Source organism: Notolepis coatsorum (genome assembly GCF_963971535.1).
Source record: "Notolepis coatsorum genome assembly, chromosome: 17".
NCBI classification, from domain to species: domain Eukaryota; kingdom Metazoa; phylum Chordata; class Actinopteri; order Aulopiformes; family Paralepididae; genus Notolepis; species Notolepis coatsorum.
In genome coordinates, this window is record NC_140181.1 from 112395092 (window position 1) to 112422142 (window position 27051).

The 27051-nt window shown below is 45.2% G+C and overlaps 1 protein-coding gene across 1 annotated transcript; it reads right to left on the reverse strand.

Moving 5' to 3' along the window:
* Positions 1–11: 11 nt before the first annotated feature.
* Positions 12–26560, reverse strand: zte38 (zebrafish testis-expressed 38; the record flags this gene model as incomplete). Its single annotated transcript, XM_084333636.1, has 10 exons — positions 26322–26560; positions 25134–25278; positions 24977–25040; positions 24836–24872; positions 24698–24718; positions 23417–23443; positions 20963–21030; positions 18827–18978; positions 58–608; positions 12–23 (listed from the first exon to the last, which is right to left on the reverse strand). Exons 1-10 carry the CDS (start codon positions 26358–26360, stop codon positions 12–14), a joined length of 1116 nt encoding a protein of 371 aa, XP_084189762.1. The 5' UTR covers positions 26361–26560.
* Between the last annotated feature and the right edge of the window lie 491 nt (positions 26561–27051).

Below are 27051 nucleotides of genomic sequence, written 5' to 3' on the forward strand. Positions count from 1 at the left end.
CACCTTCTCCATCAGGTAGTTCCCTTGCTCCGCCTCCCCATGCTCCGCCTCCTCCACCTTCTCCCTCAGGTAGTTCCCTTGCTCCGCCTCCTCCACCTTCTCCCTCAGGTAGTTCCCTTGCTCCGCCTCCCCATGCTCCGCCTCCTCCACCTTCTCCCTCAGGTAGTTCCCCTGCTCCGCCTCCTTCACGCGGCTCTGCTCCGCCTCCTCCTGCCTCTTCTCCCTCAGGTACTCCCCCTGCTCCCCCTGCTCCGCCTCCTGCCTCTTCTCCCTCAGGTACTCCCCTTGCTCCGCCTCCTGCCTCTTCTCCCTCAGGTACTCCCCTTGCTCCGCCTCCTGCCTCTTCTCCCTCAGGTACTCCCCTTGCTCCGCCTCCTGCCTCTTCTCCCTCAGGTACTCCCCTTGCTCCGCCTCCTGCCTCTTCTCCCTCAGGTAGTTGCGCTGCAGCAGCTTCTCCACGCGGCTCTGCTCCGCCGCCACGCACACCTTCAGGCTGTGGAAGGGAGTCTGCAGGCGACCCGGCCTGAGGTTCACCGCCGTGCCCTCGAACCACATCTGGTCGCTCACGCCGGCCTTGAAGCCTGGCGGCTCGTAGTCAGCGGGGGTGACTGTGAGAGGAGGGGGACAGATGTGGGACAGAGGTTGAGACAGAGGTTGGGACAGAGGTACAAGAAAATGTATACATTGATATGAATGTTTTCATACCTATTGCATTTCTAAAAAAGAATGAAAATGAAAGTGAATTTAATCTAACCATTTTATGATGATTGAGCTGAATCGTCTAAATAAATGGAATCAAATTGCACGTTTGTTGGATTGAATGGGAACGAGAGGCCGGGTGGCCTAGAGGTACAGAGGCCGACTGGTAACCAAAAAGGCCGCTGGTTTGGTTCCCTGGCATTGAAAATAAAATGTATTCCAGCTGTGAGCTGATGACTAATAATGGGTGGCTGCTATAATATGGTGCCCCATCTCTACCTAGGTGCCAGCGACCGAACCCCCAAACTGCTCCGACCTCTCTGATGAAATACATGTGTAGAGAGAACTGTGTGTACGTTGGAACTATGAGGGAACTATGAGGGATGTCGGTATGCAACAACAATAAAGTCATCTTCTACGGCCCTAGTTCAGGTGTTGTCTCCTCATCTTCTACAGCCCTAGTTCAGGTGTTGTCCTCATCTTCTACAGCCCTAGTTCAGGTGTTGTCTCCTCATCTTCTACAGCCCTAGTTCAGGTGTTGTCTCCTCATCTTCTACAGCCCTAGTTCAGGTGTTGTCTCCTCATCTTCTACAGCCCTAGTTCAGGTGTTGTCTCCTCATCTTCTACAGCCCTAGTTCAGGTGTTGTCCTCATCTTCTACAGCCCTAGTTCAGGTGTTGTCTCCTCATCTTCTACAGCCCTAGTTCAGGTGTTGTCCTCATCTTCTACAGCCCTAGTTCAGGTGTTGTCTCCTCATCTTCTACAGCCCTAGTTCAGGTGTTGTCCTCATCTTCTACAGCCCTAGTTCAGGTGTTGTCCTCATCTTCTACAGCCCTAGTTCAGGTGTTGTCTCCTCATCTTCTACAGCCCTAGTTCAGGTGTTGTCTTCATCTTCTACAGCCCTAGTTCAGGTGTTGTCTCCTCATCTTCTACAGCCCTAGTTCAGGTGTTGTCTCCTCATCTTCTACAGCCCTAGTTCAGGTGTTGTCTCCTCATCTTCTACAGCCCTAGTTCAGGTGTTGTCTTCATCTTCTACAGCCCTAGTTCAGGTGTTGTCTCCTCATCTTCTACAGCCCTAGTTCAGGTGTTGTCTCCTCATCTTCTACAGCCCTAGTTCAGGTGTTGTCCTCATCTTCTACAGCCCTAGTTCAGGTGTTGTCTCCTCATCTTCTACAGCCCTAGTTCAGGTGTTGTCTCCTCATCTTCTACAGCCCTAGTTCAGGTGTTGTCCTCATCTTCTACAGCCCTAGTTCAGGTGTTGTCTTCATCTTCTACAGCCCTAGTTCAGGTGTTGTCTCTTCATCTTCTACAGCCCTAGTTCAGGTGTTGTCTTCATCTTCTACAGCCCTAGTTCAGGTGTTGTCCTCATCTTCTACAGCCCTAGTTCAGGTGTTGTCTCCTCATCTTCTACAGCCCTAGTTCAGGTGTTGTCCTCATCTTCTACAGCCCTAGTGCAGGTGTTGTCTCCTCATCTTCTACAGCCCTAGTTCAGGTGTTGTCTTCATCTTCTACAGCCCTAGTTCAGGTGTTGTCCTCATCTTCTACAGCCCTAGTTCAGGTGTTGTCTCCTCATCTTCTACAGCCCTAGTTCAGGTGTTGTCCTCATCTTCTACAGCCCTAGTTCAGGTGTTGTCTCCTCATCTTCTACAGCCCTAGTTCAGGTGTTGTCCTCATCTTCTACAGCCCTAGTTCAGGTGTTGTCTCTTCATCTTCTACAGCCCTAGTTCAGGTGTTGTCCTCATCTTCTACAGCCCTAGTTCAGGTGTTGTCTCCTCATCTTCTACAGCCCTAGTTCAGGTGTTGTCTTCATCTTCTACAGCCCTAGTTCAGGTGTTGTCTCTTCATCTTCTAAAGCCCTAGTTCAGGTGTTGTCTCCTCATCTTCTACAGCCCTAGTTCAGGTGTTGTCTCCTCATCTTCTACAGCCCTAGTTCAGGTGTTGTCCTCATCTTCTACAGCCCTAGTTCAGGTGTTGTCTCCTCATCTTCTACAGCCCTAGTTCAGGTGTTGTCTCCTCATCTTCTACAGCCCTAGTTCAGGTGTTGTCTCCTCATCTTCTACAGCCCTAGTTCAGGTGTTGTCCTCATCTTCTACAGCCCTAGTTCAGGTGTTGTCTCCTCATCTTCTACAGCCCTAGTTCAGGTGTTGTCCTCATCTTCTACAGCCCTAGTTCAGGTGTTGTCTTCATCTTCTACAGCCCTAGTTCAGGTGTTGTCCTCATCTTCTACAGCCCTAGTTCAGGTGTTGTCTTCATCTTCTACAGCCCTAGTTCAGGTGTTGTCTCCTCATCTTCTACAGCCCTAGTTCAGGTGTTGTCTCCTCATCTTCTACAGCCCTAGTTCAGGTGTTGTCCTCATCTTCTACAGCCCTAGTTCAGGTGTTGTCTCCTCATCTTCTACAGCCCTAGTTCAGGTGTTGTCTCCTCATCTTCTACAGCCCTAGTTCAGGTGTTGTCCTCATCTTCTACAGCCCTAGTTCAGGTGTTGTCTCCTCATCTTCTACAGCCCTAGTTCAGGTGTTGTCTCCTCATCTTCTACAGCCCTAGTTCAGGTGTTGTCTCCTCATCTTCTACAGCCCTAGTTCAGGTGTTGTCCTCATCTTCTACAGCCCTAGTTCAGGTGTTGTCCTCATCTTCTACAGCCCTAGTTCAGGTGTTGTCTCCTCATCTTCTACAGCCCTAGTTCAGGTGTTGTCACCTCATCTTCTACAGCCCTAGTTCAGGTGTTGTCTTCATCTTCTACAGCCCTAGTTCAGGTGTTGTCTCCTCATCTTCTACAGCCCTAGTTCAGGTGTTGTCTTCATCTTCTACAGCCCTAGTTCAGGTGTTGTCTCCTCATCTTCTACAGCCCTAGTTCAGGTGTTGTCTCCTCATCTTCTACAGCCCTAGTTCAGGTGTTGTCTTCATCTTCTACAGCCCTAGTTCAGGTGTTGTCTCCTCATCTTCTACAGCCCTAGTTCAGGTGTTGTCTTCATCTTCTACGGCCGTAGTTCAGGTGTTGTCTCCTCATTTTCTACAGCCCTAGTTCAGGTGTTGTCCTCATCTTCTACAGCCCTAGTTCAGGTGTTGTCTCCTCATCTTCTACAGCCCTAGTTCAGGTGTTGTCCTCATCTTCTACAGCCCTAGTTCAGGTGTTGTCTCTTCATCTTCTACAGCCCTAGTTCAGGTGTTGTCCTCATCTTCTACAGCCCTAGTTCAGGTGTTGTCTCCTCATCTTCTACAGCCCTAGTTCAGGTGTTGTCTTCATCTTCTACAGCCCTAGTTCAGGTGTTGTCTCTTCATCTTCTACAGCCCTAGTTCAGGTGTTGTCTCCTCATCTTCTACAGCCCTAGTTCAGGTGTTGTCTCCTCATCTTCTACAGCCCTAGTTCAGGTGTTGTCCTCATCTTCTACAGCCCTAGTTCAGGTGTTGTCTCCTCATCTTCTACAGCCCTAGTTCAGGTGTTGTCTCCTCATCTTCTACAGCCCTAGTTCAGGTGTTGTCTCCTCATCTTCTACAGCCCTAGTTCAGGTGTTGTCCTCATCTTCTACAGCCCTAGTTCAGGTGTTGTCTCCTCATCTTCTACAGCCCTAGTTCAGGTGTTGTCCTCATCTTCTACAGCCCTAGTTCAGGTGTTGTCTTCATCTTCTACAGCCCTAGTTCAGGTGTTGTCCTCATCTTCTACAGCCCTAGTTCAGGTGTTGTCTTCATCTTCTACAGCCCTAGTTCAGGTGTTGTCTCCTCATCTTCTACAGCCCTAGTTCAGGTGTTGTCTCCTCATCTTCTACAGCCCTAGTTCAGGTGTTGTCCTCATCTTCTACAGCCCTAGTTCAGGTGTTGTCTCCTCATCTTCTACAGCCCTAGTTCAGGTGTTGTCTCCTCATCTTCTACAGCCCTAGTTCAGGTGTTGTCCTCATCTTCTACAGCCCTAGTTCAGGTGTTGTCTCCTCATCTTCTACAGCCCTAGTTCAGGTGTTGTCTCCTCATCTTCTACAGCCCTAGTTCAGGTGTTGTCTCCTCATCTTCTACAGCCCTAGTTCAGGTGTTGTCCTCATCTTCTACAGCCCTAGTTCAGGTGTTGTCCTCATCTTCTACAGCCCTAGTTCAGGTGTTGTCTCCTCATCTTCTACAGCCCTAGTTCAGGTGTTGTCACCTCATCTTCTACAGCCCTAGTTCAGGTGTTGTCTTCATCTTCTACAGCCCTAGTTCAGGTGTTGTCTCCTCATCTTCTACAGCCCTAGTTCAGGTGTTGTCTTCATCTTCTACAGCCCTAGTTCAGGTGTTGTCTCCTCATCTTCTACAGCCCTAGTTCAGGTGTTGTCTCCTCATCTTCTACAGCCCTAGTTCAGGTGTTGTCTTCATCTTCTACAGCCCTAGTTCAGGTGTTGTCTCCTCATCTTCTACAGCCCTAGTTCAGGTGTTGTCTTCATCTTCTACGGCCGTAGTTCAGGTGTTGTCTCCTCATTATCTACAGCCCTAGTTCAGGTGTTGTCCTCATCTTCTACAGCCCTAGTTCAGGTGTTGTCTCCTCATCTTCTACAGCCCTAGTTCAGGTGTTGTCTCCTCATCTTCTACAGCCCTAGTTCAGGTGTTGTCTTCATCTTCTACAGCCCTAGTTCAGGTGTTGTCTTCATCTTCTACAGCCCTAGTTCAGGTGTTGTCTCCTCATCTTCTACAGCCCTAGTTCAGGTGTTGTCTCCTCATCTTCTACAGCCCTAGTTCAGGTGTTGTCTCCTCATCTTCTACAGCCCTAGTTCAGGTGTTGTCCTCATCTTCTACAGCCCTAGTTCAGGTGTTGTCTCCTCATCTTCTACAGCCCTAGTTCAGGTGTTGTCCTCATCTTCTACAGCCCTAGTTCAGGTGTTGTCCTCATCTTCTACAGCCCTAGTTCAGGTGTTGTCTCCTCATCTTCTACAGCCCTAGTTCAGGTGTTGTCTCCTCATCTTCTACAGCCCTAGTTCAGGTGTTGTCTTCATCTTCTACAGCCCTAGTTCAGGTGTTGTCTCCTCATCTTCTACAGCCCTAGTTCAGGTGTTGTCCTCATCTTCTACAGCCCTAGTTCAGGTGTTGTCTTCATCTTCTACAGCCCTAGTTCAGGTGTTGTCTCCTCATCTTCTACAGCCCTAGTTCAGGTGTTGTCCTCATCTTCTACAGCCCTAGTTCAGGTGTTGTCTCCTCATCTTCTACAGCCCTAGTTCAGGTGTTGTCTTCATCTTCTACAGCCCTAGTTCAGGTGTTGTCTCCTCATCTTCTACAGCCCTAGTTCAGGTGTTGTCTCCTCATCTTCTACAGCCCTAGTTCAGGTGTTGTCTCCTCATCTTCTACAGCCCTAGTTCAGGTGTTGTCTCCTCATCTTCTACAGCCCTAGTTCAGGTGTTGTCTCCTCATCTTCTACAGCCCTAGTTCAGGTGTTGTCTTCATCTTCTACAGCCCTAGTTCAGGTGTTGTCTTCATCTTCTACAGCCCTAGTTCAGGTGTTGTCTCCTCATCTTCTACAGCCCTAGTTCAGGTGTTGTCCTCATCTTCTACAGCCCTAGTTCAGGTGTTGTCTCTTCATCTTCTACAGCCCTAGTTCAGGTGTTGTCCTCATCTTCTACAGCCCTAGTTCAGGTGTTGTCTCCTCATCTTCTACAGCCCTAGTTCAGGTGTTGTCTTCATCTTCTACAGCCCTAGTTCAGGTGTTGTCTCCTCATCTTCTACAGCCCTAGTTCAGGTGTTGTCCTCATCTTCTACAGCCCTAGTTCAGGTGTTGTCTCCTCATCTTCTACAGCCCTAGTTCAGGTGTTGTCCTCATCTTCTACAGCCCTAGTTCAGGTGTTGTCCTCATCTTCTACAGCCCTAGTTCAGGTGTTGTCTCCTCATCTTCTACAGCCCTAGTTCAGGTGTTGTCTCCTCATCTTCTACAGCCCTAGTTCAGGTGTTGTCCTCATCTTCTACAGCCCTAGTTCAGGTGTTGTCTCCTCATCTTCTACAGCCCTAGTTCAGGTGTTGTCTCCTCATCTTCTACAGCCCTAGTTCAGGTGTTGTCTCCTCATCTTCTACAGCCCTAGTTCAGGTGTTGTCTTCATCTTCTACAGCCCTAGTTCAGGTGTTGTCCTCATCTTCTACAGCCCTAGTTCAGGTGTTGTCTCCTCATCTTCTACAGCCCTAGTTCAGGTGTTGTCTCCTCATCTTCTACAGCCCTAGTTCAGGTGTTGTCTCCTCATCTTCTACAGCCCTAGTTCAGGTGTTGTCTTCATCTTCTACAGCCCTAGTTCAGGTGTTGTCTTCATCTTCTACAGCCCTAGTTCAGGTGTTGTCTCCTCATCTTCTACAGCCCTAGTTCAGGTGTTGTCCTCATCTTCTACAGCCCTAGTTCAGGTGTTGTCTCTTCATCTTCTACAGCCCTAGTTCAGGTGTTGTCCTCATCTTCTACAGCCCTAGTTCAGGTGTTGTCTCCTCATCTTCTACAGCCCTAGTTCAGGTGTTGTCTTCATCTTCTACAGCCCTAGTTCAGGTGTTGTCTCCTCATCTTCTACAGCCCTAGTTCAGGTGTTGTCCTCATCTTCTACAGCCCTAGTTCAGGTGTTGTCTCCTCATCTTCTACAGCCCTAGTTCAGGTGTTGTCCTCATCTTCTACAGCCCTAGTTCAGGTGTTGTCCTCATCTTCTACAGCCCTAGTTCAGGTGTTGTCTCCTCATCTTCTACAGCCCTAGTTCAGGTGTTGTCTCCTCATCTTCTACAGCCCTAGTTCAGGTGTTGTCCTCATCTTCTACAGCCCTAGTTCAGGTGTTGTCTCCTCATCTTCTACAGCCCTAGTTCAGGTGTTGTCTCCTCATCTTCTACAGCCCTAGTTCAGGTGTTGTCTCCTCATCTTCTACAGCCCTAGTTCAGGTGTTGTCTTCATCTTCTACAGCCCTAGTTCAGGTGTTGTCCTCATCTTCTACAGCCCTAGTTCAGGTGTTGTCTCCTCATCTTCTACAGCCCTAGTTCAGGTGTTGTCTCCTCATCTTCTACAGCCCTAGTTCAGGTGTTGTCTCCTCATCTTCTACAGCCCTAGTTCAGGTGTTGTCTTCATCTTCTACAGCCCTAGTTCAGGTGTTGTCTCCTCATCTTCTACAGCCCTAGTTCAGGTGTTGTCTCCTCATCTTCTACAGCCCTAGTTCAGGTGTTGTCTTCATCTTCTACAGCCCTAGTTCAGGTGTTGTCTCCTCATCTTCTACAGCCCTAGTTCAGGTGTTGTCCTCATCTTCTACAGCCCTAGTTCAGGTGTTGTCTCCTCATCTTCTACAGCCCTAGTTCAGGTGTTGTCTTCATCTTCTACAGCCCTAGTTCAGGTGTTGTCCTCATCTTCTACAGCCCTAGTTCAGGTGTTGTCTCCTCATCTTCTACAGCCCTAGTTCAGGTGTTGTCTCCTCATCTTCTACAGCCCTAGTTCAGGTGTTGTCTCCTCATCTTCTACAGCCCTAGTTCAGGTGTTGTCTCCTCATCTTCTACAGCCCTAGTTCAGGTGTTGTCTTCATCTTCTACAGCCCTAGTTCAGGTGTTGTCTTCATCTTCTACAGCCCTAGTTCAGGTGTTGTCTCCTCATCTTCTACAGCCCTAGTTCAGGTGTTGTCCTCATCTTCTACAGCCCTAGTTCAGGTGTTGTCTCCTCATCTTCTACAGCCCTAGTTCAGGTGTTGTCTTCATCTTCTACAGCCCTAGTTCAGGTGTTGTCTCCTCATCTTCTACAGCCCTAGTTCAGGTGTTGTCCTCATCTTCTACAGCCCTAGTTCAGGTGTTGTCTTCATCTTCTACAGCCCTAGTTCAGGTGTTGTCTCCTCATCTTCTACAGCCCTAGTTCAGGTGTTGTCCTCATCTTCTACAGCCCTAGTTCAGGTGTTGTCTTCATCTTCTACAGCCCTAGTTCAGGTGTTGTCTCCTCATCTTCTACAGCCCTAGTTCAGGTGTTGTCTTCATCTTCTACAGCCCTAGTTCAGGTGTTGTCTCCTCATCTTCTACAGCCCTAGTTCAGGTGTTGTCTCCTCATCTTCTACAGCCCTAGTTCAGGTGTTGTCTCCTCATCTTCTACAGCCCTAGTTCAGGTGTTGTCTCCTCATCTTCTACAGCCCTAGTTCAGGTGTTGTCTCCTCATCTTCTACAGCCCTAGTTCAGGTGTTGTCTCCTCATCTTCTACAGCCCTAGTTCAGGTGTTGTCTCCTCATCTTCTACAGCCCTAGTTCAGGTGTTGTCTCCTCATCTTCTACAGCCCTAGTTCAGGTGTTGTCCTCATCTTCTACAGCCCTAGTTCAGGTGTTGTCTCCTCATCTTCTACAGCCCTAGTTCAGGTGTTGTCTTCATCTTCTACAGCCCTAGTTCAGGTGTTGTCTTCATCTTCTACAGCCCTAGTTCAGGTGTTGTCTCCTCATCTTCTACAGCCCTAGTTCAGGTGTTGTCTCCTCATCTTCTACAGCCCTAGTTCAGGTGTTGTCTTCATCTTCTACAGCCCTAGTTCAGGTGTTGTCTTCATCTTCTACAGCCCTAGTTCAGGTGTTGTCTCCTCATCTTCTACAGCCCTAGTTCAGGTGTTGTCTCCTCATCTTCTACAGCCCTAGTTCAGGTGTTGTCTTCATCTTCTACAGCCCTAGTTCAGGTGTTGTCTCCTCATCTTCTACAGCCCTAGTTCAGGTGTTGTCTCCTCATCTTCTACAGCCCTAGTTCAGGTGTTGTCCTCATCTTCTACAGCCCTAGTTCAGGTGTTGTCTCCTCATCTTCTACAGCCCTAGTTCAGGTGTTGTCTCCTCATCTTCTACAGCCCTAGTTCAGGTGTTGTCTCCTCATCTTCTACAGCCCTAGTTCAGGTGTTGTCTCCTCATCTTCTACAGCCCTAGTTCAGGTGTTGTCTTCATCTTCTACAGCCCTAGTTCAGGTGTTGTCTCCTCATCTTCTACAGCCCTAGTTCAGGTGTTGTCTTCATCTTCTACAGCCCTAGTTCAGGTGTTGTCTCCTCATCTTCTACAGCCCTAGTTCAGGTGTTGTCCTCATCTTCTACAGCCCTAGTTCAGGTGTTGTCTCCTCATCTTCTACAGCCCTAGTTCAGGTGTTGTCTCCTCATCTTCTACAGCCCTAGTTCAGGTGTTGTCTCTTCATCTTCTACAGCCCTAGTTCAGGTGTTGTCTTCATCTTCTACAGCCCTAGTTCAGGTGTTGTCTTCATCTTCTACAGCCCTAGTTCAGGTGTTGTCTCATCTTCTACAGCCCTAGTTCAGGTGTTGTCTCCTCATCTTCTACAGCCCTAGTTCAGGTGTTGTCTCTTCATCTTCTACAGCCCTAGTTCAGGTGTTGTCTCCTCATCTTCTACAGCCCTAGTTCAGGTGTTGTCTCATCTTCTACAGCCCTAGTTCAGGTGTTGTCTCCTCATCTTCTACAGCCCTAGTTCAGGTGTTGTCTTCATCTTCTACAGCCCTAGTTCAGGTGTTGTCTTCATCTTCTACAGCCCTAGTTCAGGTGTTGTCTCCTCATCTTCTACAGCCCTAGTTCAGGTGTTGTCTCCTCATCTTCTACAGCCCTAGTTCAGGTGTTGTCTCCTCATCTTCTACAGCCCTAGTTCAGGTGTTGTCTTCATCTTCTACAGCCCTAGTTCAGGTGTTGTCTCCTCATCTTCTACAGCCCTAGTTCAGGTGTTGTCTCCTCATCTTCTACAGCCCTAGTTCAGGTGTTGTCTCCTCATCTTCTACAGCCCTAGTTCAGGTGTTGTCTTCATCTTCTACAGCCCTAGTTCAGGTGTTGTCCTCATCTTCTACAGCCCTAGTTCAGGTGTTGTCCTCATCTTCTACAGCCCTAGTTCAGGTGTTGTCCTCATCTTCTACAGCCCTAGTTCAGGTGTTGTCCTCATCTTCTACAGCCCTAGTTCAGGTGTTGTCTCCTCATCTTCTACAGCCCTAGTTCAGGTGTTGTCTCCTCATCTTCTACAGCCCTAGTTCAGGTGTTGTCTCCTCATCTTCTACAGCCCTAGTTCAGGTGTTGTCTCCTCATCTTCTACAGCCCTAGTTCAGGTGTTGTCTCCTCATCTTCTACAGCCCTAGTTCAGGTGTTGTCTTCATCTTCTACAGCCCTAGTTCAGGTGTTGTCTCCTCATCTTCTACAGCCCTAGTTCAGGTGTTGTCCTCATCTTCTACAGCCCTAGTTCAGGTGTTGTCTCCTCATCTTCTACAGCCCTAGTTCAGGTGTTGTCTTCATCTTCTACAGCCCTAGTTCAGGTGTTGTCTCCTCATCTTCTACAGCCCTAGTTCAGGTGTTGTCTCCTCATCTTCTACAGCCCTAGTTCAGGTGTTGTCTCCTCATCTTCTACAGCCCTAGTTCAGGTGTTGTCTCCTCATCTTCTACAGCCCTAGTTCAGGTGTTGTCTTCATCTTCTACAGCCCTAGTTCAGGTGTTGTCCTCATCTTCTACAGCCCTAGTTCAGGTGTTGTCTCCTCATCTTCTACAGCCCTAGTTCAGGTGTTGTCTCCTCATCTTCTACAGCCCTAGTTCAGGTGTTGTCTCCTCATCTTCTACAGCCCTAGTTCAGGTGTTGTCTCCTCATCTTCTACAGCCCTAGTTCAGGTGTTGTCTCCTCATCTTCTACAGCCCTAGTTCAGGTGTTGTCCTCATCTTCTACAGCCCTAGTTCAGGTGTTGTCCTCATCTTCTACAGCCCTAGTTCAGGTGTTGTCCTCATCTTCTACAGCCCTAGTTCAGGTGTTGTCTCTTCATCTTCTACAGCCCTAGTTCAGGTGTTGTCTCCTCATCTTCTACAGCCCTAGTTCAGGTGTTGTCCTCATCTTCTACAGCCCTAGTTCAGGTGTTGTCTTCATCTTCTACAGCCCTAGTTCAGGTGTTGTCTCCTCATCTTCTACAGCCCTAGTTCAGGTGTTGTCCTCATCTTCTACAGCCCTAGTTCAGGTGTTGTCTCCTCATCTTCTACAGCCCTAGTTCAGGTGTTGTCTCCTCATCTTCTACAGCCCTAGTTCAGGTGTTGTCTCCTCATCTTCTACAGCCCTAGTTCAGGTGTTGTCTTCATCTTCTACAGCCCTAGTTCAGGTGTTGTCTCCTCATCTTCTACAGCCCTAGTTCAGGTGTTGTCTTCATCTTCTACAGCCCTAGTTCAGGTGTTGTCCTCATCTTCTACAGCCCTAGTTCAGGTGTTGTCTCCTCATCTTCTACAGCCCTAGTTCAGGTGTTGTCTTCATCTTCTACAGCCCTAGTTCAGGTGTTGTCTCCTCATCTTCTACAGCCCTAGTTCAGGTGTTGTCTCCTCATCTTCTACAGCCCTAGTTCAGGTGTTGTCTCCTCATCTTCTACATCCCTAGTTCAGGTGTTGTCCTCATCTTCTACAGCCCTAGTTCAGGTGTTGTCTCCTCATCTTCTACAGCCCTAGTTCAGGTGTTGTCCTCATCTTCTACAGCCCTAGTTCAGGTGTTGTCCTCATCTTCTACAGCCCTAGTTCAGGTGTTGTCTTCATCTTCTACAGCCCTAGTTCAGGTGTTGTCTCCTCATCTTCTACAGCCCTAGTTCAGGTGTTGTCCTCATCTTCTACAGCCCTAGTTCAGGTGTTGTCTCCTCATCTTCTACAGCCCTAGTTCAGGTGTTGTCCTCATCTTCTACAGCCCTAGTTCAGGTGTTGTCTCCTCATCTTCTACAGCCCTAGTTCAGGTGTTGTCTTCATCTTCTACAGCCCTAGTTCAGGTGTTGTCTCCTCATTTTCTACAGCCCTAGTTCAGGTGTTGTCTCCTCATCTTCTACAGCCCTAGTTCAGGTGTTGTCTCCTCATCTTCTACAGCCCTAGTTCAGGTGTTGTCTCCTCATCTTCTACAGCCCTAGTTCAGGTGTTGTCTCCTCATCTTCTACAGCCCTAGTTCAGGTGTTGTCTCCTCATCTTCTACAGCCCTAGTTCAGGTGTTGTCTTCATCTTCTACAGCCCTAGTTCAGGTGTTGTCTCCTCATCTTCTACAGCCCTAGTTCAGGTGTTGTCTCCTCATCTTCTACAGCCCTAGTTCAGGTGTTGTCTCCTCATCTTCTACAGCCCTAGTTCAGGTGTTGTCTCTTCATCTTCTACAGCCCTAGTTCAGGTGTTGTCCTTTGGCTTACAAAAGCCATCAACAGAAAACGATGTAGTGTTTTTAAATACTTTATTTCTCAGTTTACAAGAACAGACAAACAAAAAGGAGGAGACAGAACAAAAATAAACAGACATAACAAAACTAAAAAAGAAAAACTAAAAAGACTGCCAGACAGGAAAATAAAATAACAGTGTGACTTAACTCAAAGCATTAAAGTGTGTTGTATAGCCAGGTGTTACAAGGTGCAGGTCAAACATGATATACAGCGGTGAGTCTCTGCAGAATGCAGTTATTTGTCCTTCAGATAGTCAATGAATGGGCTCCATATGTCCGAAAACCTGTTGTGCTCTTTGGATCTGTAATAGCGGATCCTCTCCATCTGTATGATTGTGATCATTTCATTGAGCCATTTCTGGAAACACGGGGATGTAGGTGATTTCCAATCGGTTAGAATCATTTTTTTTGCAGCTACCATGCCGAGCATTAGTGTCTGTTGTTCCTCCCTCGTGTACCTTAAGGCAGTCTCTGAACACCCAAAGAGTGCCAACTCTGGATCAGGGGGAATGTCCTTTCCATAGACCCTGGAAAACCACTGGAATATTTCACCCCAGAATTTTTGTAAATGAGGACAGAGCCAAAAGAGATGTGTTAAAGAGCCCTCTGCAACTTTACACCTGTCACATAATGGAGAAAGAGATGGATAAATTCTGTGTAGTTTGGTCTTTGAATAGTGGAGTCTATGGATGACTTTAAATGTAATCAATTTGTACCTAGCATTGATCGAGCAAGTTTGGATTCTAGTCAAACCTTCATTCCATATGTTCTCAGACACCTCGAGATTCAACTCAGTGGACCAGGCATCTCTCAGATGGTCAGTGGACACAGAGGTGGAAAACAGGGACATAAAGCGAGATATCAGGTGTCTGGAGTCTGGAGGAAGCTTCAGGAGATCATAGATATCAGGTGTCTGGAGTCTGGAGGGAGCTTCAGGAGATATCAGGTGTCTGGAGTCTGGAGGGAGCTTCAGGAGATCATAGATATCAGGTGTCTGGAGTCTGGAGGGAGCTTCAGGAGATCATAGATATCAGGTGTCTGGAGTCTGGAGGGAGCTTCAGGAGATCATAGATATCAGGTGTCTGGAGTCTGGAGGGAGCTTCAGGAGATCATAAAATGGGCAATTCTCTGGCATGGTTTCAAAATGTGGAATTTTTTCTTTGACATAGTGTCTGATTTGGAGATATCGAAAAAAGTGGGAGTTAGGAATGTTAAATTTTGTTTTCAGTTGGTCGAATGATGCAAACTGTTTGTCTATGTACAAGTCTCCAAGGGTCGTGAGTCCCTTGTCCCTCCAGACAGCAAACGCCCCATCTGTCCGAGATGGCAAAAAGGAGTGGTTGTGACATATAGGGGTATACATACAGACATTTGGTGGCTTGTGAACACCTCTTATCTGATTCAAAATCCTAAGTGAGTTCCTTAAGATAAAATTGTTACCAATTAGCTTTTGAGGGGATTCTGTTTTAGAAAAAAGTAAAGTACAGAGAGATGAGCCTTTTACTGCTGTGGCTTCAATGTTTAGCCACAGGGGGGAGTTATTAGATGGTGTCTCACCCGAGAGTCCCCTCTGCCAATAGGTCAAGGCTCTAGCATTAGCTGCCCAATAATAATTCCTAAATACAGGCAGGACTAGGCCTCCCTCCTGTGTTGGCTTCTGCAGATGCCCTTTTGATATGCGATGGGTTTTATATCCCCAAACAAATGGGAAAATAATAGAGTCTAGTTTCTTAAAGAATGCTGCAGTGAGGAAGATTGGCAGATTTTGAAATAGATACAAGAATCTAGGAAGAGACACCATCTTGATTGCGTTAATACGCCCCACCATAGATAAAGGCAGGGTCCTCCACTTCTCTATGTTGAGTTTTAACTTTGTGAGCATGTCAGCATAGTTAAGTTTAAATAAGAGTTTGGGATTTCTAGATATTCGGAGTCCTAAATATGAAAAATGGTCATTTACTACTTTAAATGGTAGAGCCTTAAGAAAGTCTGAGTTCAGGCCGCCCGAGAGAGGCATGAACTCACTCTTACCCCAATTGATTGTGTAGCCAGAAAGCTTACCAAATGATTCAATGAAATCTAACAAGGGAGGAACAGAGGCTTCTGGGTCTGAAAGATATAACAATGTGTCATCAGCGTAAAGGCTCACCCGGCTTTCCATGTCCCCTATCTTAATGCCTCTAATATTGGGATGGCTCCTGATTCCTATCGCGAGGGGCTCCAGAGCAACGTCGAATAGTAAGGGAGAAAGCGGATCGCCCTGTCGGACCCCCCGTTGCAAGTCAAAAGGTCCAGATTTATCATTATTAGTGAGGATGGAGGATGTCGGGCAGAGATACAGTATTTTGACCCATGCAATAAAAGAGTCTCCAAATCCAAATCTTTTAAGTGCCTCGAGCATGTAGGGCCACTCTATTTGATCAAACGCTTTGGCTGCATCTAAGGACAAAATGGCCGCTCTGGAGTTGTCCTCATGGTTGGTATAAACATTGTTCAGGAGCCGACGCACATTACAAAATGAAAATCTGCCTGGGATAAACCCTGTTTGATCAGGGTGTATGATTGATGGAATATGTCTCCCTAATCTATTGGCTAATACTTTTGTGATCGATTTTTGATCAAAATTAAGGAGGACGATGGGCCGGTAGCTCCCAGGCTCTGTTTCCTCCTTGCCCTTCTTCAGTAAGATACATATTATATTTGCTTCATACAGAGAGTTCGGAAATCTGTTATTCTTAATGGAGTCATTGATCATTCTGAGTAGGATTGGGGCAAGTGTCTTGTGAAATGTCTTGTAAAATTCACAGCCAAATCCGTCTGGGCCTGCTGCCTTACCGGAAGGAAATGACTTAATTGCCTCAACTAGCTCACTCTCTGAAAAATCTGAATCGAGTTCTAACCTGGATGACTCATCCAGTTTTGGCAGGTTGAGGGAGTCAAAAAAAATTGTAAAGTCTGCGTTAGTGGCCTGAGACTTTGTTTTGTATAATTCTGAATAAAATTCTTTAAAGCGGTTGTTTATTTCCTTAGGGTTAGTTAACAAATCACCTGTTTTAGATTTAATTTTGTGGATTGCACGGCTCGCCTGTGCTCCTTTCAACGGTCTGGCCAGCAGCCTCTCTGGTTTGTCGCTCAGTTCGAAATGTCTCTGTTTAAGCTTCAATAAGAGTTTACCGATGTTTCCACTAAGAATGCGGTTATATTCATACTTTAAATTCAAGATCTTATTATAGTCTTCTTGCAAAAGAGAGTTCCTGTAAGTCTGTTCAAAGGTCTGGAGTGTGTTTTCGATTTCCACCAGACGATGGCGCTGTTCCCTTTTTTTTTTACTTTCAAAGGAAATGATATGACCTCTCATTACTGCTTTGAGAGTCTCCCAGAGTATGGAGTCTGACACCTCCCCTGTGTCATTGAACTCAAGGAACTCCTCCAAGTGAGCTGTCATACAATTAGTAAACTCTTGGTCTGTGAGCAGCCACGGGTTAAAGCGCCAACAGTAGCTTTGTTTGGGCAAAGCAAGCTTTATTTCTAGTGAAACTGGACTGTGATCCGATATTATTATATTATGATATTTGGTATTCACAATGTTAGTTATTAATTTTGCATCCACTAAAAAATTATCAATTCTCGTGTATGACTTATGGACATGCGAGAAAAAATAATAGTCTTTGTCCGTTGGGTGTTGTAGTCTCCAGATATCTACTATGTTTCTAGATTTAATTAAATTATTTAATGTTAGAACAGAAGCTATTGCTGTTGGGGTGCGGGAGGAGAGTCTATCAAGATATGGGTCAAGGTAGCAATTAAAGTCTCCACCCATTAATAGATTAGTGGTGCCTAGGTCTGGAATTAAATCAAATACTTTGCGGAAGAAATTTGGATCATCAGTGTTTGGGCCGTATATGTTCAATAACGTGATAGGGAACAAATTTCCAGTAATCATAATATACCTGCCATTTGGATCTGTGACTATTGAGGAAAGCTGGAATGGGATATTCTTGCGGAAAAGAATAGCGACACCTCTAGCTTTGGATGTGAAAGGTGACTGGTAAACTTGAGATATCCAGTTAGCCCTCAGTCGCCTCTGTTCTGTAGCTTTTATGTGAGTTTCTTGTAGAAACATTATGTCAGCTTTAAGAGACTTTAAATGCGCAAACACTTTGCCCCGCTTTAGAGCATGCCCAAGACCGCGTACATTCCACGAGACCAGCGTTATGTTATTCATATATGTCTGATTTATACGAGTGGATCCTGACATGTAGGCTATACAATTGAAATAATGAGAACAGCCTGGAAAAGCACACTAGAATGAAAATTAAACAATGAGTCTGGCAGCTCTGGACAACATTCAACACAAATACCCCCCCCCCCCCTCCCCCCCTGGAAGACGGTCGCGTGGGTAGAATACCATAGTATTCTTATTCCACATAGCCATCTCCCTACCTCCCATTTTCTGCCTATTGCAGAGTTGTGACATGTTAGCTGGTCAAACAGCTCCCTCTACTGGTCTCCCTGTGTTAGTAACTATCCAATGCATTATCAAAAAACTAAATTGGAAGGGAAACAGGGAGATCAATTATTTTTCCTTTTCTTTCTTTCTTTAATTTATGGTAAATTATATTGGGTAAGGAGAGTAATGCTATGGTGATACTATCGTCCCCATCAGTCATGGTGACCACAGCGCGATCCACAGCAACACTACTGGTTAGAAAGAAAAGTTATCATATTTTTTTTCTTTTTTTTAAACCCATGAACAGTGTCAAACAGAAGAGGGTTTCATATTACTCCAAGTCCATGTGGCCACGTTAGACTGAAATGTTCACAATATTTTCAGCTGACCAGTGTGGACAGCGCCACCATGGGCATACCTGTGTTCTGTATGATGTGTACAGTATGTACAGTAGTAGACAGTCTCTCTCGTCCTAGGTCGGCGCTGGTGATGAGTGTGCCTCCGCGTCTAGCGTGGGCTTGATCTCGGTTGTGTAGAAGTCCATTGCCTCCGATGCTTCGGTGAAGGAGTGAGTCTTATCCTTGAAGGTGATGAGCAGCTTCGCAGGGTGAGCCACCCCGTAGCGCAGTTTTGTTTTGCGTAAAAGTGATCTGAGCTCATCAAAGGAGGCTTGCTGCTTGCGTTGTTCTGCTGTGACATCACGGAAGATGCTGATTTTATGTCCTTTGTACTGTAGCCCACCTGGCTCTTTAGCTTTCCCACCGGCAAGACGCACAACCGTCTGTCTTATATCAGAGTTGTTGAGTTTAGCGATTAGGCATCGCGTCTTGCCTTTATTTGCTCCGATGCGGTGAGCGATATTGACCAAGTGAGGTGGACCTAGATCTGGACCAAAAAGTTCGCTCAGCATTTCGTTTACAAACATTGTCGGGTTGCCTTGTTCTGTTCCTTCTGGTAGCCCCAAGATTCTCACGTTGAGTCTTCTGCTGTGGTCCTCAAGCGATTCCGTCTTCTGTTTTAATGATTTAACTTCCTCAGATAGTGATTTATTCTCCGCTTCCAGTTGTAACAGCCTTTGATCAGTGTCGTTGGCAGCCGTCTCGAGAGCATCAATCTTGTCCAGGCATGATGTTACCTTTAGCTGGATTTTGTTTAGATGATCCTTGATCGGCTTTAGATTGGCTTCGAGTCCTGTAGCAAGTTCTTCTCGTACAATTGTTCTCATGAGCACCGCTAGGTCAGCGTTCTCCATTGTGAACTTTGTTTGTGCACGCGTGGACATGTGTTTGTTCAAGGACGATTAGATCGTTTTGAAAGAATCTGCTTACAAAATAAAAGGAGCTGATAAATGTCAAGGTGAAGTCAACTTAGTTTCTGTTCATTATGGGTTCAAAAATAGTGATAATTCGAGGGTTTGCTGCGACACGACGCAAGCTGTGTTCAGTCCATGCCACTGGAAGTCAACGATGTAGTGTTATCCTGACCTTTTTATTCTTATTGTATGAAACAGTTCCACCTGGTGGATGTATCCATATTTTAATCAATCAATCAATCAAGACTGAGACAGCAGGGGAACACGTTGTCTTACTCTCGTCGTAGTAGAACAGCTTCATGGTGAGGCTGACGTCGTCGGGCAGAGCGTCCAGGTTCTGCAGCAGCAGGAAGAGCCTCCGGATCAGCAGCATGGAGGCCTTCTTGGTGTCCTCCATCGACGTCACCCGGACCGCCACGCTCTCGTTCCTGCGGCGAAGGTTCACGTTCAAGTTTGTTTATTATTAGTTGTCATAGTAAAATACAGAATACTTTATCATGAAATGCTTTTTTCTGTACGAGAGTGTGTGCTAGATTAAAAGTATAAAATAGAAAAAGTCAAAAGTACGTCAAATAAAGTGTTCAGTCAATATACATTATATACAATATACAATACAGAGTAAAAAGAGTAACAGTGAGGTACAATGCAGAAATGGGATGAGGTACAAACTTAGGGTAAGGTGCAATGAGGTATGAATTGAAGTGCACATCTCTTTACAAATAAATATAAAGTGTGTTTTAGTGTCTAAAGTGAGTAAAGTGGGTGGTAAGGTGAGTGTTTGTTTAAAGTGGATGTGGATGTGTGTGCAGTGAGTGTATTTGATGGGTTGTTACACAGTGTTATTGTCGTTGAGCATCCTGATGGCCTGGGGATAGAAGCTCCTTCTGAGTCTCTCTGTACCGACCATGAGACTCCGGTAGCGCTTGCCTGACCGCAGCAGTTCAAAGAGGCAGTTGTTTGGGTGACTAGAGTTCACAAAGACCAAAGGCAACCAACATAAAGCTAGTGTTGTGGTGGGAACACAGCAATGTGCTGGTAGTGGGTTTTACCTCCGGGTGGGTGACACTACTTTTATCAATGTAGCGGAAAGGCAGCACCCTGGCCTTTCTCTTGTCTTCCTATAGGGAGGTGTAGTGGTTACTTCCTGGTCTATAGGGAGGTGTAGTGGTTACTTCCTGGTCTATAGGGAGGTGTAGTGGTTACTTCCTGGTCTATAGGGAGGTGTAGTGGTTACTTCCTGGTCTATAGGGAGGTGTAGTGGTTACTTCCTGGTCTATAGGGAGATGTAGTGGTTACTTCCTGGTCTATAGGGAGGTGTAGTGGTTACTTCCTGGTCTATAGGGAGGTGTGCGTCTATACTTTCCGTAGCCGCATTTCTGGCAGACGTTTCTGGTCATGTGACATGTGCGCCCAATAGCGTGACGAGCTGTGTCTTTGCCCATTTCCACGTCAAACAGCCTGCAAACTACCTGGCGTTCTATCGCCATGCTCTAAGACAAACTCTAACCTTAACCAACTTCGAAAGAGTGCCTAAGCTTAACCGTCGAAAGAACTTGCCTAACCTTAACCAACTTCGAAGATTGCCTAAGCTTAACCAGTGTAGAAACTGGCGTCGGCCAATCAGAGAAATGCGGCTACGGAAAGTAGAAATGCGGGAGGTGTAGTGGTTACTTCCTGGTCTATAGGGAGGTGTAGTGGTTACTTCCTGGTCTATAGGGAGGTGTAGTGGTTACTTCCTGGTCTATAGGGAGGTGTAGTGGTTACTTCCTGGTCTATAGGGAGGTGTAGTGGTTACTTCCTGGTCTATAGGGAGGTGTAGTGGTTACTTCCTGGTCTATAGGGAGGTGTAGTGGTTACTTCCTGGTCTATAGGGAGGTGTAGTGGTTACTTCCTGGTCTATAGGGAGGTGTAGTGGTTACTTCCTGGTCTATAGGGAGGTGTAGTGGTTACGTCATTGCTATTTCCGGCCGGTCCACCTCGCAAAATTGCAACGTATTTGCCCATTGCCCATTTCTAAATCGTCTCGTTTAAAACAAATAAAGCATGAACATTTGCATGGTGTACCTTTCTGTGCGTATTCATCCACAATCTATAGCTCAACATGAAGATATTCGCAATTAATCGTAAAAAAAACTCATTTTGTCAAAAAAAATGGAAAGCTTGCCAATGTTCATGAGGCAGAATTGTTACAATAGCGGATAATCCATTTTCCCAATGATAAATCCCTATACGGGTGGACCTCGCGGGCGGTCCAAAGTGACGTCAGACTACACCTCCCTATATCCGATGTAGCAGAGCGCTCTTCTGTCTCCCCCTGTCCAGCTGTGGAGAGAAGCTGTGTAGCCATGTGCCATATTCACCTGAGTATGTCCAGCTGTGGAGAGAAGCTGTGTAGCCATGTGCCATATTCACCTGAGTATGTCCATCTGTGGCCCTGTGTCTGTATATCTGACGTTGAACTGGTACGACTCAATAACACACTGCAAAGAGAAATGATATCAGTGCCTTGTAATATTGTTTCAGGTGCATACTAGCAATTCTCTTTTGACACGGTATACATTTACACATTTACATATCCATTTATATGTAAATAAAAACTGATCGGAACATGCAATGTTACTACTCACTGTGCCTTGTATATATTATATTTATCTATGTTTACCTTGTTTTCTAGCACTCGCTTGTATTTAAATATGTTTACGTTAAGTATTGTGTGATTTTTGTGTGAAGGGCGGACTATAGCAAAGTAAGATTTTCATTGTGTGGCAAACTGTCTGTTTAACTGTGCACATGACAATAAACAATCTTCAATCTTGAATAGGGAAATTCCAACAGATTTAGTGCCATTTAAAAATTCCAATTTTTTTTTGTTACTTTTCTTTCTAGATTGGATTGGATGATTAGGGTTCTCCCAAAGTGTCGGGTCCAGCTCCACAGAACACTAAGGTCCAGTCTGCCTCCACACAGAACACTAAGGTCCAGTCTGCCTCCACACAGAACACTAAGGTCCAGTCTGCCTCCACACAGAACACTAGGGTCCAGTCTGCCTCCACACAGAACACTAAGGTCCAGTCTGCCTCCACACAGAACACTAAGGTCCAGTCTGCCTCCACACAGAACACTAAGGTCCAGTCTGCCTCCACACAGAACACTAGGGTCCAGTCTGCCTCCACACAGAACACTAAGGTCCGGTCTGCCTCCACACAGAACACTAAGGTCCAGTCTGCCTCCACACAGAACACTAAGGTCCGGTCTGCCTCCACACAGAACACTAAGGTCCAGTCTGCCTCCACACAGAACACTAAGGTCTGGTCTGCCTCCACACAGAACACTAAGGTCCGGTCTGCCTCCACACAGAACACTAAGGTCCGGTCCAGTCTGCCTCCACACAGAACACTAAGGTCCAGTCTGCCTCCACACAGAACACTAAGGTCCAGTCTGCCTCCACACAGAACACTAAGGTCCAGTCTGCCTCCACACAGAACACTAAGGTCCGGTCTGCCTCCACACAGAACACTAAGGTCCAGTCTGCCTCCACACAGAACACTAAGGTCCAGTCTGCCTCCACACAGAACACTAAGGTCCAGTCTGCCTCCACACAGAACACTAAGGTCCAGTCTGCCTCCACACAGAACACTAAGGTCCGGTCTGCCTCCACACAGAACACTAAGGTCCAGTCTGCCTCCACACAGAACACTAAGGTCCGGTCCGGTCTGCCTCCACAGAGCATTCACCCGAAGGAACTATTTTTTATTTCACTTACCCAAAGTCAGATGTTCCTATTCTTTCACTTATTGCCTGGGCTTGAACCAGCGCTACATCTCCTATGTACAAATAAACCTTTAAACGTAGTTAAACACAAGTATACACCCCAAAATCTAAATCTCCATTGGATCTAAATCAAAAGATAACTTCTCGTTGAGCATATTGAGGTGTATATACCTGTGTTTTAACTACCGGTATGTCTAAAGGTGTATTTTGTGTAGGGTGGTGAACGCTCTGTGGAGCCAGACGGGGGACTCTTTGGAAGAAGACCAAAGAATCCTGTCTCAGGGCGTGCCAATCTACTTTTGATTTGATTTGATGTTTTTTATTTCCGTGTCTCACATACAGCGGTATGCCTGCCATTGGCTGTGGAAGTGGGTCGATTCCAAGGTAAACCCGAGGAGGAGCGGCTGTGTGTTCCCTGTGATCTGGGAGTGGTGGTGGAGGATGAATATCATTTTGTTTTGTATTGCCCCTTTGTACACCGCTTTGAGGAGGGCTTTATTTGAGAAAATTCAATTCGTAAATCCGGATTTGTTTTGGCAGTCTGAGAGTTGTATGTTGAGGTGTTTTTTTTCCTCTTCTTTTTTTCCTTCAGTTTTGCAGAATTTTTGGAGAAAGCACGGCACTTGAGACAAAACACACTATATCCTATATAATTGTATATGAATTCCTCTTGTTTCTTTGTTTACATACATTGTTTACAGCTTGTTATATTACGTTTTATTTCGTTTTTTTTTTTGTGTGTGGCCATCTTGGTCTATATAACTTATTGTCAATGTCAAGTATACTATTATATACTTATTGTTTATGTGTCTTGTAAGCCCATATGGGCTGGGCATACACCTGTATGTAAGACACGGAAATAAAAAACATCAAATCAAATCAAATCAAATAAAACCAGCAAAACCATATAAAACTATAGCTGATGATAATTCTTTGTAAAATTTTGAAATGACAGTGGATCTACAATGACTAGTTGTAAGTGTATCAGGACTTGACTGCAAAGGTTTATGGAGTCATCTAAATATTGTCCCATACTTTGCAGACCTGTGTAGTAGAACCTGTTTCAGTATGATCTTTCAGGCGAGGAGAACTTACGCTGGGGTCATCTGGATCGGTGTGGACCTGCAAGGCCATAATGCACTTCAGTCCAATTTAAATATCTATACAGCATTCACCAGCCCTAGGTCTGTCTCAGTTGACCTACCTCAAACCCTGCCCTCTTTTCTTGATCCTCCAATCACAACTGTTGCCTCTCTCAGACAAACAAAGTTCTGAGGGAAGCCACCTTGCCTTTACCGTTAGTTGGTCGTATTAGTTTAGTTAAAATGATTAACCTCCAGATACTTCTTTATATTTTTCATATTTATATATATATGTAACGGATGGTATCGTGAAGCGCAGTCAAGAAGGGCTGGGGTGAGTAGCGGTGCTGTGGGTTAAACTCACTCTCACATCCTCAAAAGACGCATAGACACGTTACAAAGAAGTGAATTCACCTCTTGGTATAGCGGTCTGTGTTGCTGCCCGCGGTGTGGGAGACCGGTGTTCGAATCTTCCTCAGGGCATCGAAGTTTGAGGTGACGTTGTCACAACCGTTACATATATATATATATATATATATTGTAAATAGTTTTCCAGTCATGGAAAACAATGAAAATGAGAAAATTTATAAAAGGTCATGAAAAAAATTGAAGAATTCAGAGGGAAGCAACATAGTGATTGGGGATCAAAAGAGGGTGGGGTTTGAGATAGGTCAATTGATGACTTAAACCTGCACTATGTAACATTTTCATGAAAATGTTGCTTCATTAGCAACTAGCCTAAATCATGGAGTTGAGCTAAACAAGAGGAAACCCCTCCCAGCAGCAATGAATGAAACACAGTGAAATTGCCCACAAGCTCTACTGATTGGGCTACGTTCTCATTTATAGAGCATAAAATGTGAACCACACAAGTAGAACGGTGCCTAAAGCTACCTTGCATGAAGAAATGTGTTTTTGCCATGGTGCAGTTACCTCTTACAGCCACAGGGTGCCAGTCTTCCATACTGCAGCTATGTTCTAAATGTGTTAGTAATTATATACAGTATTACTTAAAACAGTGGTTTTCAAAGTGGGGTCTGGGGACCCCCAGCCAGGGCTCCTTTAGGGAGTTCTAGGGGGTCCTCAGCAAAATAGGTAATTTTTATTTCACTAATAATTTATTGAATATGAATCAGTATCTTCTCCTCCGTTATCTAAATCTACCAACAAACATCTTCTTAGATGAGGTCCCTGGGTCCATGGCTTATTGCACATCAATTCGGAGGGGTCCTTGACGTGAAAAAGATTGAGAACCATTGATGTAAAAGTTACAGCATTAATTTCATTCTCTTACCCCGATGAACATCATCCGCAGCTGAGGAGAGAGGGACAGCACAGTCACATAGTTGGTTGCCATAGTAACCAACATTACCTGAAGTGAAACCATTAATTTGACGATTAAACGTCATTACTCTGGTTTGAATTGACTTACATAACCCTTCTCTAACGCGTCAAAGCAGCCCGTCGACCTGAGAAGAATAAGTTTGACAGGTCAAAAGCACAAGTGTCGAGTCATTTGATCATAACTGTCCTGGCAAATAGGTGGTAATACTTACATACATGGCATACATACCATTTCACAATTTTGCAGGCACCTGGATGGTTGCTGTCGTGTCGTAAAACCTTTATGCATAAATCTGGTGCGTGGGCAGAAAATAGAGAACATGATGATGATTTATAGAAAACGCGCCACTTCTATGGATGTGTAAATATTTCATTGTGAAGGTCACCTTCCAGGTATCTGGAGTTGTAGGCGTCCTCTGGGAATATCCCTCTCAGATAAGTCACAGAGGAGACAGCGATGGCCACCATTCTCTTGACGAAGACAAGGGACTGTTGCTTGGTCTTCAGCTCGTTTTGAAATAAGTTCATCCACTATAAAAGCAAGGGAGGGGTAACGTTAAAGGGATATTTCACTTTAGTAGAACTTGTAAAAAAAGATCTGCAGTCTTACCTCTGCTATCAACACCACCATTCCTCCCAGGTGATCCTCATTAACTTCCATTCATTTTGAGAACCAAGTCTAAATACAATACTTCTGAATTATAAACAAACTACAACTGGGAAAGCAGACAATTCCGAGTCAAATGTATGCGTTTGTTTTAGCTGTGTATCTTTGCCTTGCATTAATAGTATGTTGGGGATTGGTTACCATGGTTACCTGCTGCCTTGCTGGAGGAAACATTCTAAACATTCTGTGAGAAGTTTGAAAGTTCCAACTACACCTGACGTGAGAAATAGTTCCTATTATTATATATATACTCATAATTTGAAAATGGCAACATTACCTCTAAAGAAAACAAGTGCATTTGACTCTTGACTGAAAAATATATTATAAATAATATTCCTGGATTGTTTGTTTATAAATCAGAAGTATTATATTAGACTTGGGTCCTCAAAATGACCCAACCTCCCCCAATGTACAGTTTTTACGTCAAATGTATATACTCTCTTTTCTGGACTCTTTTTGTATCACAAACAGTACTGTATTTGCAAATCTGGTATGTCATAAATGTATAGATGTAGCAGTACTGTCTATCTGTATGTCATATATGTCCTGATGAATTGAAAATGGGGGACCCTGATGTAAACAAGACGAAAGTCTTTCTCTGGTCTGCATCCCCTTAACAATTGTGTGTATTGAGCCGTACTGTATTGTACCCATTCTGCAATCTGTTAATAAAGTTTTCAATCAATTCAATCAAAAACTGACAGCATGACATCATTAATGTTCATCGTGACTGAAGGTCACTTGTTCGGCCACACGGTGGCGCACCTGGACCGTTGGTTAAACTAGCAGGTTAAACAAGACCAAGTTAATTGAATGTCTCTGGTCTTGATTTTACGAATTTGTTATTAAGTAAACGTTTATAATACAAGTTGTTGTTGTTGTTGTTGTCCTAGTATTATATTCTTACCTGGTTCCTCTCCTGCCGCTTGGTCCTGACGGACAGCATCGTCTCGGCTAACGGCTCGGTTATTAAGCTAGCAGCTAGCAAACAACAAGAAAGCTGCCGGGTAGGGTAGTAGTTATTATTAATAACTGGAATATAATTGTGTTTGATATAAAATAACAACGTGTCCTCTATAGTTACAAGTGACTTCTTCTTCCGAATGCCGTTGTGGTTATTAAACAAGTGTTAAGAAGTCTCATCACGTCACAGTCTCGCTGTGAGCCTCCTCTCCTCCGACAGAGAATCACCAGGTTACACTGTGAGTCACGTGACGCGACGTGACGCGCTGTAGTGCGCGCGTGCGGTGTGTGTGACAGCATTCCCGCCTAAAGCAAATGTAATTTGATCACTTTAAGGCACGGGGTCTCAAACTCACTGTACCCGGGGGGGGGGGAGGGGGAGTCTATTTTCTTTCCCTATTAGGGGGTGCCGACCTTAATAGTATGTATTTTCTAATCGAATGCCTTGTTCATTTTTGCCTTTATTAATGGCCTTCAAAAGAGTTTCTTATGGATAATACAATTATAAAAAAATATACATATATATAATTATATATTCTTAATGTTGATGGGGACCCCACTTTGACTTGAATCACTGGCCTAATAGCTGACACTAACTTTTGAGATTGCCCACCAAACACGTAAGAGCAAAATGCTAAGAATCTTTTACAAATATTATATGACCCAAACAATGT